General features: G+C 38.8%; 1 protein-coding gene across 8 annotated transcripts in view; it reads left to right on the top strand.

Moving 5' to 3' along the window:
* Positions 1–15,278, top strand: part of LOC128694175 (arginine/serine-rich coiled-coil protein 2) — a 203,568-nt gene that overhangs the window by 10,313 nt on the left and 177,977 nt on the right. For all 8 annotated transcript variants that reach the window (XM_070093825.1, XM_070093822.1, XM_070093826.1 and 5 more), the window contains exon 2: positions 2,083–2,142. In XM_070093825.1, the coding sequence (XP_069949926.1) occupies positions 2,083–2,142 (60 nt within the window). The remainder of the gene's footprint in view (positions 1–2,082; positions 2,143–15,278) is intronic.

The raw sequence follows: 15,278 nt of genomic DNA, 5'->3' as shown, positions 1-15,278 counted from the left end.
ACAGATGTCCCTCTTAACATAATGGTAAACGGATCACCTATCACAAAATTCACGGAGGGAAAATTTTTAGGAATCTACCTTGATAATAGACTCAAATTTCAAACACATATACAACAAATTTCCAAAAAAATTTCCAAGACCATAGGCATACTATTGAAGATACGGTGCTATGTTCCACAGTCAGCCCTCCTGGCCCAATATCACTCACTTATTTACCCCTATCCCGCTATGCAAAAACTCAATGCACATTAAAGGCCCTAAAATCTGGAATTCAAGTCTCTTCTCAAAAATCACTTACTCACCCACAACTAAATAAATACTGAATACATGTAATTGTATCTCATAAATGTTTCTCATTATTGTATCTCATAAATGTCTAACCTGTGACCCAATCAAACTTTATTTTTTAATTACATTACCTAACAGAATACTCCATTCTTCTGAATGCTCAGCAACACAGTAAATGACCATATGACCTGTCTTTGTAATACTCATTTGTGCTAAATTGTTATCTGTTTACAATAATGTTTTTACCACTGAATATATCATTGCTTAGTTAATCTTAAGTTAATTTAAGCCTGCCCATAATGCTCTGCATACAAGGGGCTTTGGCATGTTGCACTGAAATAACTGTATTCCTTTGTACTTCACTGTATTATGTTCAAATTAATAAAAAAAAAGAAAAAAAATCTTACCAGAAGATATCAGAAACACGGCTGGAACCAGTGCAGAAGCCTTAGAGGAAACTAGACAAGTATCTTCTCCAGGTGCCAGATCAACCAGGCTGTGATGGATATGTGGGGAAGCGGGCCTCCAGCAGCAACAGCCTGGTTGACCAGGCGAGCACCAGACGAGCCTGGCCTATGGCAGGGCTCAGAGAGTAGATAAATTCTTAATACTCTTTAAAGGTATATCAAAGGGACCAAGATTGTCCAACTGGACAGTATGATGGTAAATAAGAATGTGGTTCAGGGACCAAGATTTGATTCTGGCACTTACAAGTGTTGAACATTTTCCTTTACATCTTTTGCCCTTGTTCACCTAACATTAAGTAGGTACGTGGGTACTGACTGACTGTTGTGGTCGCACCCAAGAGAAGGTGTTAGTATACCTTTAGTAGGGCTTTGAAAAGACTTAAGGTAGGATGACAGCTCTAATATATACTATATGTATATATATTTCACCAGTTTAAAAAATATAAATGGTGGTGGTTTCACATTTGTATTCTATATTGGCAGTTACGAAGAATTCTTCTTTCTTTCAACGCACCGGCCGTATCCCACCAAAGCAGGGTGGCTCAAAAAGAAAAACGTTTCTCTTTATAAATTTAGTAATGTATACAGGAGAAGGGGTTACTAGCCCCTTGTTCTTTGCATTTTACGACACGCATGGCTTCCGGAGGAAGAATTCTGCTCCACTTCCCTATGGAGATAAGAGGATATAAACAAGAACAAGAACTACTAAGAAAATATAAGATAAGCCAGAGAGGGGTGTATATATATGCTTGTACACCTACCATCCGACTTACGACCTGCTCGACTTACGACCACTCGACTTACGACCGTGTTTTTTATGCCAAATTTCTGGGAAATAAACAAGTGTTTGTGTTGTACACAGTGTTTATCCTAAACCTTACAGTATAAAATACAGTACTAACAACAAAAAGTAAAGTAAAACATGAAATACCAAAATAAAACAATAAAATAGTCATTACAAAAATGTTTTGTTGATATTCAGTAGTAAAGTTCAACTTACGACCATTTCGACTTACGACCGGTTTCTCGGAACCGAACTCGGTTGTAAGTTGGATGGTAGGTGTACATGCATATATAGTACAGTATGACTTTAGTAGTATATGTAGAAGCAGCAAGACGTACCTGAAATCTTGCATGTTTATGAGACAGAAAAAAAGACACCAGCAGTCCTAAAATGGTTAATTTGTAGGGATAGTTTTAATTTTGAGAGTGTGAAATTTATTAGGGCTTCTGTATTTCGCTTGGTTCATGTGTATATCATTCCCTCAAGCTCTGTAATATTTAAACATTCAATGTTTGTTGAATGCATTTCATTTTTTCCTTGCAGATACGCAAAAATGTTGACCCTGGCACTAACTATGACAACGTGGGAATGGACATAAGTGAGGTAGGATACTACAGGTTTGAATATCTTACTCAGCTATTTCTTTTATTTTACATGTAACATCATGGAGCTTTTATATTCTTTTTCTTTATGTTTGCTTGTGAAGCATTTTACATGGAAGAACTGATGTATTCTACCATTTAATAAGCATTTAAGGTTCAAAATCAAAGCTTTACTTAATGTATTGAAGGCCTTCCTGATAGTCGTCTCTCACCCTCGACTTGGAAGTTGTTTTGATAGGTTGATTAGGAGGAATGGTGAGAATTAAAAAAAAAAATAAAGTGCAGGCCATGACAAATTGATTATGTCATTTATGTAAATATTACTCGAGCTCACTCATAAAACCCACATTTTTAAACTGGACAGGCAAAACTGAATGTTTCCATCCCTACACTGGGATCTTCCTCCTGTCTTAAGGGGAGAATCCCACTGTAGGAATTGGAATATTCACCAAAAATAATACATGTATATATACAGTAGATCTTTTAGTAATGCACGAATATCATTCTTGATAATCATCCCTCTGTTCTTATTAATGTTATTCAGTGTGAAAAATATTTGGGCATAATTTTTTTTTTAAGTAAGCTAAAAAGAAAAAAAAAAACTTTATATCATCCTAAGTTCTGGTTCTTGATGTGCATGTGTGAAGAGTTGATGTGTTCCCCATAGAAGTTATATATAAACCTGAAGCAGCCACCACCACCTACCATTTCTTAGGCTTGGTGGAACCTGGTTACTGACTCGGCTGTGTGTGTGTACCACTGAATTATACACCCTCTCTTGTTCACCCCAACAACAGCAGCAGTTGCACAATAGTAAACATAATTTCACTACACAACTTTCTCGTTTGATAAGTTTTCAGACTATTATCACTCGCCAACATATTCATTGATTGTTTAACTACAGCTAGGGGAGGTAAATGGCACAAGAATATGTAATTAAATTGTAGTTATGTTTCAGTTTCACACTTGATTTTCATTTTTGGTACCTTTAGCATCACTAGTATTTCCTTTCTGGTGCCGTGGTTAATATCTAGAGATAAGGTGGGGAGGGGGTAACGATAAGATCCAAACTCGTGCAATGTCCTCACTGGGTCTGTCTTTCCACGCTTCCTTTGGCAAGACAGCACTTCTATAATGCAAGGTAGATGTTTCTGAAACTTGGCACTTTATGGGAAAATATTATGTTCCAGATTTATCTGAACTTGCAAATGCATTTTTTTATTAAGTATAAATTATTACAGTATAATTTATCTCACATAGGGGGGAGGGGGATTAATGTGAGCCTGTTATGTTGTGTTGGATGTTGTGAGGTTTTTCAGGTGACACACTCAGTGCATCTTGCCTGTATCTAACCAATATCAAAATAAATAAAAGCCACATTTTCTTACTGAATTGTCCCACTCAGCTAGGAACTCGTCACAAAAACGTTTTAAAAAATAACTACATTTGCAGACGTTTATAATAACCAAGAAAATAAGAGTAATACAGCCTCTCCTCACTTAACAACGGAGTTCCGTTCCTAAGACCATGTCAGTAAACGAATTCGTCACTAAGCAAGGAGTATACAGTGGACCCCCGCATAGCGACTTTAATCCGTGCAAGAGGGCTCATTGTTATGTGAAATGATCGGTATGCGAATGAATTTTCCCCATAAGAAATAATGGAAATCAAATTAATCCGTGCAAGACACCCAAAAGTATGAAAAAAAAATTTTACCACATGAAATATACATTTTCCTACACACAAAGAGAAGGATACATGCACAATAGTAGAGTAGTACATGCACAATATATATTGTGCATGTACTACTCTACTAAATGAAGAATAAATGACACTTACCTTTATTGAAGATGCAGCAATGACTGATGAGACACTGTGTCCTGGGAGTGCCTTTTCCTCCTGAGTACTGTAGGTCCTGTTTGGCATTTTCTTCCAGAACAGCCTTATCACACTGTGTATGTCACTACGATTCTTAAATCTCTCAAACCAACCTTTGCTGGCTTTAAATTCACCAATATGAGCACTAGTTCCAGGCATTTTTCCCTGTTCACCTGGGTGTTAGTCGACTGGTGTGGGTTGCATCCTGGGAGACAAGATTAAGGACCCCAATGGAAATAAGTTAGACAGTCTTCGATGACACTGACTTTTTTGGGTTATCCTGGGTGGAAAATCCTCTGGGGTTAATTGTTTCTTGGTATTCTCAATAAGCCACACCAACAACGGTGCTACAGCAGCAGCAGCAGCTGACAGTGCTACAGCAGCAGCAGACGATGCTACAGCAGCAGCAGACGGTACTACAGCAGCAGCTGACGGTGGTACAGCAGCAGCAGATGATGCTACAGCAGCAGCAGACGGTACTACAGCAGCAGCTGATGGTGGTACAGCAGCAGCAGCAGCTGACAGTGCAGCAGCAGCAGCAGCAGCAGCTGACGGTGGTACAGCAGCAGCAGACGGTACTACAGCAGCAGCTGACAGTGCTACAGCAGCAGCAGACGATGCTACAGCAGCAGCAGACGGTACTACAGCAGCAGCTGACGGTGGTACAGCAGCAGCAGCAGCTGTACCACCAATAGCGATGGTTGATTGGGGTTTATTATACAACCTGGCCAGCTCGGAGACACGTACTCCACTTTCATACTTATCAATGATCTTTTTCTTCATCTCTATAGTAATTCTCACCCTTATTGCTGTAGGGTTGGCACTAGAAGCTTTCTTGGGGCCCATGGTCACTTATTTTGCAGATAAAATCACCAAAAACACTGTAATAATACGAAATGTTCCGATTGTATGCTTGGATGTTACTGCGGAGGCTGGCTGGTAAACAATGCCACCGGCGGCACATGTGAGGCTGGCTAAGGGCACACATTGGACGCGTCTCGGACGAAGAGTGGTGAGCAGGTTTTTGAGCGGTATGCGAGGCAAAATTTTTGCGATAAAAGCGAGCGGTATGCGGATTGAACGTTATGCGATGCGTACGGTATGCGGGGGTCCACTGTACAGTGGTACTCCGAGTTTTGTACAGCTCCCAACAATTATGTAAGTGTATTGTAAGTGTATTTTTGGGATCTGAAACAGACTAATCTAATTTACATTATTCCTTATGGGAAGAAATTCGTTTGGTAATGGCACTCGAACAACCTTCTGGAACAAATTATGGCTGAAACTCTAGGTACCACTGTATGTACTATAATGGTAGTGGGTTTGTGTCAGCCATCTTTGATATTGTTTTAATGTCCCCTTTGCACCATTTATAACATTTTTAATATACTTTTAAATGTTTATACAAAGTGTATTGTATATTGTAATAAACAGAATAGAGGAAATCAGCTCTAATATATATTATTTAGGTATACATACTGGTCAGAGAGCCTGTCGTAAGTCTGAAAGTAAACACTTCAAGGTCAACAATGTCATAAATTGAGTTTTAAAAAAATGTGAACTTCATTCGGACAAGTGCAAAAACACCATGAATTTAGAACATATTGAGGAGCTGGAGCTTGAAGAAAAGTTAAATGACCTTTTGTCGGTAAATGAGTACGTCCCTAAGTGAGGAGAAGCTGTACTGTATTTTCATGCAGTGTTGTGTGAGGCTGTGTCTGGGATATGTGCAGAGCACCGCCAATTCTGGCTTTGGCTTCCAGCAATTTTGCAACATGGCAAATTTTTATGTCTAACTCTTCAGTACAAATCTGAAGTGCTTTTATAATTTTTATTATGTATGATCTATGAGTGAAAGAGAAGGTATGTACTGTAATTTATCTGTCACACCACATATTTTGGCCAAACTAAAGCCAGAGTGAGCAGGGGAAATAGCACTCACTATTACTGCTTTGCTGATCCACCATCTCAGGCTATCACTGCTCTATTGATCCACCATCTCTCTGACTATTACTGCTCTGTTGATCCACTCTCTCTCTGACTATCATTGCTCTATTGATGATATATCAAGAGTCAGCAGGTAGCAGGATACCTGCCCATACACCTTCCATCATTTTATGTCTTCTCTAGCAACAAGGTTTTGGTAATCATGAGAATGTGAAAGACATGTTTGAGCAGTGACTAGGGCACAGCTTCACTCATTGTATAGTGCATCTCAAGTGCAACTTTTCAATTGAAATACTTGTTCACACTATCACTCACCATCATGTGGAATAATTGCAGATGTACAAGTAGTAGATGTAGCACTTTTAAAGCCATGAGAATGTGTACACTTGAATTTGTGTAATTGTAATAATATACGATAAACTTTTGTGAATTCTCGATAATGTGTTCCCCTCATTTCTTATTTGGCGTTAAGTTATTAATTTATGAATGCTTAATTTATGTAATTTTGGGAAATGTTTGTTAATGAGAAATGTGTAATGGATATACGAGTTTATTTCAGCACGATGCATTGTCTTTACGGAAATGTGTGACACTTGAGAGCATGTTGAAAGACCAGTCATGAGACTGGAGAGCATCACTTCTTGCCTTCCAAGCAGATGACCAATCATATCTATCATATCTACTGAGGATACAATCCAAATTTTGCTCATTATTATTATTATTATTATTATTATTATTATTATTATTATTATTATTATTTTTTTTTTTTTAGATTCACGACATGTATTTTAGAAGGTATTTTGCACACTATGCAGTTTTTGATGCATTGTTTCCAATTCCATTCACATTAAATTGCACTGTAGCATTGCTTTATAAGAGGATTTACTGTATACATATAAAGTGTGAATGTGTTGATCCCTACACTGGACTGTTGCTCAGCACAGGAGGAAGGTTCCAGTGTTGGGATCAAAATAGTCACAAACTACCATTTCTTGTCTATTTACAAAATGTGGGATTTGCGAGCGATTTAGAAGTGTGACATCTTTACATTTTTATCTGTTAATTACTCGAGCTTTTTGACTGCATGATTAAAGCAAGATGAAGCCACAAGAGGTGCTACAAAAATAAACAGCAAGCACTATAATGAAGTCTCTGAATTTCGTTTGATATTAACACGTTCTGTTGATATACTATACACAAGTCGGTGGAGACTTCTGCGACTTTAGGGAACGTTGGTTGGTTGGAGCTCAACACCTGGTAGCTGGAAGACCCTAAACCTTATAAAGATGAGGTGTAAGCTCACATTGTGAGCCCAGGTGAGTAGCGTAAGTATCTTTGAGTTTAGGAGTAGTAACATTAAGATTGAAGCTTGTTATAAATCTTGTGCATCACTTGTGATGGGATCATAGGGCTTCAATATGTACACGTTTCCTTGATTTTGTACTGTATTGTATTTTGTGAATACAGTATTATGTTCTAATACAGTACAGTGCAATGGATTTTCTTATGGGAGTACAGGATTGGGTTAAAAATTTGTTCCCAGGGTCGAGTTCAGCCTCGTATGTGTGGCCCTCGGGTGTTAGGTCACTTGGAGGGAGGGGGGAGTGCTTTGATGTTGGTGAAGATGTCTTGATTCAGGGAACTGGGGTCTATCCTCTTCTTTGAATCAAACTTGATTACCTGCTATTCCCCAGGCACTGTGTGACCCCTACGAGTTTAGCACTTCCCACGATTATAATTCCAATCTAATGTTTGTCAGCTACTGCTGTCACTTAACAACCAAATTAGAAAGTAGCATTTGGAGAATGTTGAAAAGAAGGGCCACTAATATAACTAGCATCCACTAATAAGGTAAAATACCCTTCAGTATGGCTATCTTCATGCCAGTGAAGGGTTCTTGATACAGGTTATTAGAGCCATGCCTTTCTGATAAAACCTGATCACCTCCCATGAATACAAGTTAAAACGTAATGTGGTGTAAGTGTTGAATAATTTAATTCAGTAATAAGATAGGTGCTGTAGCTTAGTGTGTGTGGCTGTCTTGATGCTGCTGTTCCTCTGACCGTGAAAATTATATTTTTTTTCTTAGGAAACATACATAGAAGTTACATTGGATAAGTTCACAGTATGTTTGATTAGTTTTGATAGTTATGATACAAATACAATTTGATACAATTGTCTGTTCAGAAGAGAGCCTTTTATGTATATCATTTTGGACAGACAAATGCTAAATCTTATGTACTACTTAATTCAAGCTCTAGCATATAATTTTAGGCAGCATTGTGTATCAGTAAGAAAACTAGATGGTGAAGAGAAATTTGTGCTGAGTATGTTGGTGAATATTTCTGCCATTATATCCCTGGAGAGAGAGAGAAGTGGGGGGGAGGTCTTTTGATCAAAGGAATTGGGTTCGCTTTCCTTAGATGAAAGCATATTACCCCCCCTCTCCCCAGGCTGTGACCTGTGGTTCTCTTACAAATTCTTCCCATCAGAATGATTGTCCTGAGGTTCTCTTACAAATTCTTCCCATCAGAATTTTTGTAAAGTAAAAGGACACAAGTGCAACTAATGTGACATTTTTATTGTGGCAACGTTTTGCTCTCCAGGAGCTTTATCAAGCTGTTCCAAACATTTCATGGACACAGAGGTTTTTTTTTTTTTTTTTTATTTGCCGGTATTCTCCTGGCCCGGGTCTTTTCCAAGTAGTGGTGACCCGGCCTTGGCTCCCTATCTGGGGAGTGTCTCGAGACCTAAGTCTCCCATGGGAGGAGGTACAAGTACCCCCTCATCTTTGGGACCAAGTGTCCCCAGGCCTAGCCACATTCCCCGCCCTCACGGAGCTCGTAGGGAGAAGCTAGGCCTCTGGTCTGCCATCTGCCCCGCCCCAAAGGAGGGGCTCGTGGAGATGGCAGTCTTATGAGCTGCAGATGGTAGCAAGCTCAGTCCTCTGCAGAGGGTATATATAGGCTCAGTGTGAGGTGCAGTACTAGTGGTGGTAGTAGTAATACAATTGTTCTACCATATTGTATTACTACTACTACAACTTATATCACTACTACTACTAGTATTGTATTACTACTACTACAACTTATATCACTACTACTACTACCACTAGTATTGCACCTCACTCTTAGCCTATATATACCCTCTGTGTCCATGTACTGTTTGTAACAGCTTGACAAAGCTCCTGTCACATTAATGTCACATTAGTTGCACTTGTGTCCTTTTACTTTACATATTGTCGGTAATTCTACCAACATTATCACTTCAGAATTTTTGTCCTGCGGTTCTCTTACAAATGTTTTAGTCTTCATTAAGAAACTCATGTGGTTTAAAGTTTTTTGTTTATATAATTCTTTAGACATCATGGCTGCCAATATTATTCCACCATATGTTCTGTATCTTAATGAAAAAGTATTAGATCTCCTCCCTTGGATCAGACATAATTACATCCCATTTCCCAGGAACTGTACAACTCCCATGAATTTTGTGCTTTAAATGATTATTAATCCACCTTCATTCAAGGAGATGGCTTTTGATCCAAGGGTTTGGAGCTACCCTTCCTTTAGTTCAAACCTGATACCCTGACTTGCCCCAGGTGCTGCCTACTCCTATGGGTTTAGTGCCTCCCCATTAATATAATTTGGAATTTAAGTCCAGTTCACTTACTGCAGCTGTACTTATTATACACAGTCTATAATGAAAAGTTACAGTGTATGTTGTACTTTGTCAACTTTTCTTGTCATGTTTCAAGCTTTTTTTTTTTTTTTTCCAGCTCTGGGAAAATGCTCTGGGGTAGAGTGTACCATACATGCTGAATTGAATACCCTACATGCACATCCTCCCCCCCCCACACGCACACTCTGTATTGACATATAATTTTACAGTGTATAAATGCAGGTTTATATGTATGTTAACCTGACAGATCATTAATCCAGAAAAAGTACTACTAGTGGAAAGGAGGATCAGCACATCAGAGGAAATTGCACACACGTATTAGAGAAGAATTCGTATCGTAACTTATTATTGCAGTGTACCCTGAGAATTTAGTGTTTTCTTACACGTCATTGATTTATTGTTGCAGTGTACCTGGGTTCTTAGTATTTTCATGCCTATCGTTCACCCTGATGGCAGGTCCTTTACGTTTGGGGGAGGGATTAGTCTTTGTTATGATGGCTGTACTGGGTAGGCTTCGGCTCCCTCAGGCTGGCCTTGGCATGTAGAGAACTAGGCAAACACTGTCCTGTGTGTTTGTTGTGTATGGTGACCAGTAAATTCCTTGTTTTCTTTTGCCTGAAAGTTAAGTAGACTGATGGTCTGCAGTTTGCAGGAGGAAACATGCCTCTTTGGTAAGAGGACAGAAGTTGGACGGGAGGTTCAGTTCTGGCTCCACTGAATCAGTCATCTGATCTAGCATTGATCTCCCCTGTTTGGTGGGGTCATGTATTGGTTAGGGTTGTCAAACGAGCATCTGTAAGTGGGCATCACTTTGGTCCTGAGAACCATTCACATGAATGGACCTTCCTGGATTTCCTACTGTATTTCTGCAGCACTGCAAGCTCCTAATGTGTTGATTGCAGGATGAAAGGCCTAGAGCTATCATTCAATTCCCCCCTGTGGTTGTTTTGCATACTGTGTCACTCGTTCACAATTATTGCATAGTATATAAATGTATAATTTGTTATACGTATATCGCTTAGAGGGGTACAGGTGTGTGTGTGTTTTCGTACTGCCTTGGTTCTATTAAGACTTTATTATGTGTATTGCTTTGCTTTAGAAGCAGTTCTCCAGGTTTAATGCTAGCCATCAAGGATGCATCTCTGTCTTGGTGCCTTTCAATTGTCCCCAGTTGAAAGCCATTATGTAGAATGTTTCTTCCTTGCAGGACTGTTGGACTACCTGCTGTCTATACTTTTTTGTTCACTTTCATGACTTCAGTAATTGTGCAAGCTATTGTTTGATCACTGACATTAGTCGCACCAACACTTTCCACCATTGTCCTTCTTTTTCTTTTCCCTTTAACCTTAGTCTTCAGGCCTTAATTACTTCTCTCGATCTGCCTCTATTTTATGTTCACAGAGATCATTTCTCTTCTATTCCTCCTCGGGTTGTACCGATGATTCAAGTATTCCCCACCTCTCCATTTCCAAAATCTTAAACTACAGTTACGAATATGTTCTCCATCTTTTTCGACCATTTTTCAGTTGCACAGGCAAGCTACTGCAGTGTACACAGACTATTTAGTCTCATGGTGTAGGATATGCATTTTTTTTTTTTTTTTAGGTATAATACAGATATACTTTCTAGCTTGTCTACTTTTATAGCAGAGGTGTATGGACTTCTTGCAGCCATCATCTGCATTACCTCTCTTTATATCTCTTTTGATGTAGTCAGACTCAGGGAGTGCATAGCAAGCTATTCAGAATTTTGACACCTCACATCCGGACTTGAGTCCTGGAAATGGGAAGTACAATGCCTGCACTCTAAAGGAGGGGTTCGGAATATTGACGGTTTGGAGGGATATGTTGTGTATCTTTATACGTATATGCTTCTAAGCTGTTGTGTTCTGAGCACCTCTGCAAAAAACAGTGATTATGTGTGAGTGAGGTGATAGAGTTGAATGATGAAAGTATTTTCTTTTTGGGGATTTTCTTTCTTTTTGGGTCACCCTGCCTCGGTGGGAGACGGCCGACTTGTTAAAAAAAAAAAAATCCCTTCAGCCTTAGCCTTCAATGCTGGCTGTGTCACCTCTTCAGCAAACAAAAAGACAGTTCTTCCACATTTGTTTATTGGTCATACTAACACATTAGAGAGGTGCTCTCTACTTCTGTGTACATAGTCAAGTTTCATTAACAGTTGAACACCTTTTGCTTCATTGTCCTATTTACCGAAGAGTGCATTGGGATTAAAGTATGTTTTGTCTGCTGGTGACAAGGTTATGTGCAGTCTTAATAATCCAAATATAGTCAGTAGGCTTTAAATTGCATTAACCAACCAGTTACGGCAGTAATTAGTTGTGGGTCGTTTAACAAATTCCTCCTCAACCCCATGTGAGAATTACAAAACATCCATGAAAGTGAATTAGCTTTTAATTTATGTATCCAGATGTGTTTTTATGCAGGTATTAGTGTGTCCTCACTTGGACATAAAAGGATACATGTATCAGTTCTCAATACTTTTTCAAATATTGACATTGATATGAGGTGTGCCAGAGTATGGGCAGCAGTGGGTATTTGAAAGTTTGATGGTGTAAGTAGTGGTAGGGGCTGTGGAATTTAATGTTGCTGGGTATCAAATAATTTTAATGGGACTGGTATTGCCAGGTGTTGGATAATTTTGATGATACTGGTATTGCTGGGTATCAAATAATTTTAACGGCATTGGTATTGCTGGGTATCAGATAATTTTAATGGTACTGGTATTGCTGGGTATCACATAACTTTGATGGTACTGGTATTGATGGGTAGCACGTAACTTTGATGGTGGTCTACTGACTGTTATTGGTGGGCGTCAGATAATTTTGATAATATCAGTATCGGCAGAAATTTTTGTATCGTTTTGTCGCTAGTATTGTGTAAAATTGCTGTGTACCATTTCAGTTGAGACTTAATTCTCAACTGAATTATTAACACAAATTGCCTTCATGTGTAGGCACCCTCATGCTGGTGAAGAGCTCTTGATCCAAGGAATTGTAAAATGAAACTTAAGTAAAGCTTGATCATGCTAGTGCCACTTGGCACTATGTACAGCATCACATGGCACTAACCTCTCAATGTCATCACGGTGTTGCTCTATAAAGGTCCCCCTCTGTGTGAATTCGCTAATATGTCATGTCTTATTTCTGTTGGTAGTTCCATATTTGTAGTTTTTGTGTGCGATTGGCTCGACGATCCTTCTTGGTATGACGTAACTGGTTTAAAAAAACGACAGGTTGAAGAGCAAAACGCTTGCAGCATTTTGGAATCTTTATTGTGGAAGCATTTTACCAGCATTGCTTCTTCAGTCCAGTACAGAGATGAACGATGGAAGATGAGGAGGAATTTGAGGTAATCGGTCCCTCAACCTGGAGCTGATGTGTTCATTTGATCAATCTTGAGGGACTGATTACATCAAACTCCTCATCTTCCACCGTTCATCTCTGTATTAGACTGAAGAAGCCACTGGTTGGTGAAATGTTTCCACAATAAAGGTTCTCAAATGTTATACAAGTGTCTCGCTCTTCTTTCTTCCTTGTATTGAAGATTATGTTACTTAAGCATTCAAAATATCATGCTTCAGATTCCTAAGAGTTAGAGTATATATGTGTCAAATATGTCAAAGTATAACATCCTAATAACCTAGCATATTAGTCTTATTGTCTGTTAATTCTAAGTTAATTTTAAGGCTGCCTGAAATGCTCTACATAACAAGAGGCTTTCTAGAAAGAACTGTATAGTTTCTATATGTCAGTTGTATACTCTAGTCCCCCTTTTTATTGTTGTCCCACCAACTACTCTCCCTACTTTACATTGCCACTGCTTCCACTACCTGACTTACAATTACCACTGCTACGACTACCACCTCTCTTGTCCCGTCCCTGCCAACTGGCCTATATACTGGCTCCTCCTCTTTTCTCTTAGTGAGACTTTGTAAATGGTCCAAGTTGGACCAAAACATCGTCATAAGCCGCTGCTCTCCTATGTGCAGGTTATTTGTGTATTCTGGTCACAGTATTGTGCCTTTTTGTTCTTTGTACTCTAGTCCATTTTATAGAAATAGTTGTTTTTATTTTGTTTATGGCATGATAGAAAGGTTACTACAGATGGCAGTGACCTAGAAGACAGGCACAGCATACAGCCAAGGGCACCTTTGTGTGCACTCCTTACAGACTTGTAGGTTCACATTAGACTTAGATACAGGGAAGGTCATCCACTGTATTTATTTGCCCTGGGGTTTACCAGTCTCATTATATCTTACCATTGGTAATACACAGCAGATGTATGTGATATACAACTATTTTCACTGGAAAACAAAACTAGCCCAAATTTGTTGTGCAGGCTTTAATGGTTGTATACATGTATTAGTTTCTAGTTTCATGGCCCTCTAGCTTATCGTTCCTCCCACACATGAATTACTGTTGTCTCATGGCACTGCTTGTACTGACTTGATGAAGCTCTGCTTTAAGAAAATCAGCCTCTATAATAGTGCTGTACAAGCCACTATAATAGTGCTGTACAAGCCACTATAATAGTGCTGTACAAGCCACTATAATAGTGCTGTACAAGCCACTATAATAGTGCTGTACAAGCCACTATAATAGTGCTGTACAAGCCTCTATAATAGTGCTGTGCAAGCCACTATAATAGTGCTGTACAAGCCACTATAATAGTGCTGTACAAGCCACTATAATAGTGCTGTACAAGTCTATAATAGTGCTGTACAAGCCACTATAATAGTGCTGTACAAGCAACTGTAATAGTGCTGTACAAGCAACTGTAATAGTGCTGTACAAGCCACTATAATAGTGCTATACAAGCAACTATAATAGTGCTGTACAAGCAACTATAGTAGTGCTGTACAAGCAACTATAATAGTGCTGTACAAGCAACTATAATAGCACTGTACAAGCAACTATAATAGTGCTGTACAAGCAACTATAATAGTGCTGTACAAGCCACTATAATAGTGCTGTACAAGCAACTATAATAGTGCTGTACAAGCAACTATAATAGTGCTGTACAAGCAACTATAATAGTGCTGTACAAGCAACTATAATAGTGCTGTACAAGCAACTATAATAGTGCTGTACAGGACACTATAATAGTGCTATACAAGCAACTATAATAGTGCTGTACAAGCAACTATAGTAGTGCTGTACAAGCAACTATAATAGTGCTGTACAAGCAACTATAATAGTGCTGTACAGGACACTATAATAGTGCTATACAAGCAACTATAATAGTGTTGTACAAGCAACTATAGTAGTGCTGTACAAGCAACTATAATAGTGCTGTACAAGCAACTATAATAGTGCTGTACAAGCCACTATAATAGTGCTGTACAAGCAACTATAATAGTGCTGTACAAGCAACTATAATAGTGCTGTACAAGCCACTATAATAGTGCTGTACAAGCAACTATAATAGTGCTGTACAGGACACTATAATAGTGCTATACAAGCAACTATAATAGTGTTGTACAAGCAACTATAGTAGTGCTGTACAAGCCACTATAATAGTGCTGTACAAGCCACTATAATAGTGCTGTACAAGCAACTGTAATAGTGCTGTACAGGACAATAATAGTGTTGTACAAGCAACTGTAATAGTGCTG

The sequence above is a fragment of the Cherax quadricarinatus genome, chromosome 43, assembly GCF_038502225.1.
Source record: "Cherax quadricarinatus isolate ZL_2023a chromosome 43, ASM3850222v1, whole genome shotgun sequence".
In the NCBI taxonomy this organism is placed as follows: domain Eukaryota; kingdom Metazoa; phylum Arthropoda; class Malacostraca; order Decapoda; family Parastacidae; genus Cherax; species Cherax quadricarinatus.
This window is presented reverse-complemented; position numbering and strand designations above follow the sequence as displayed.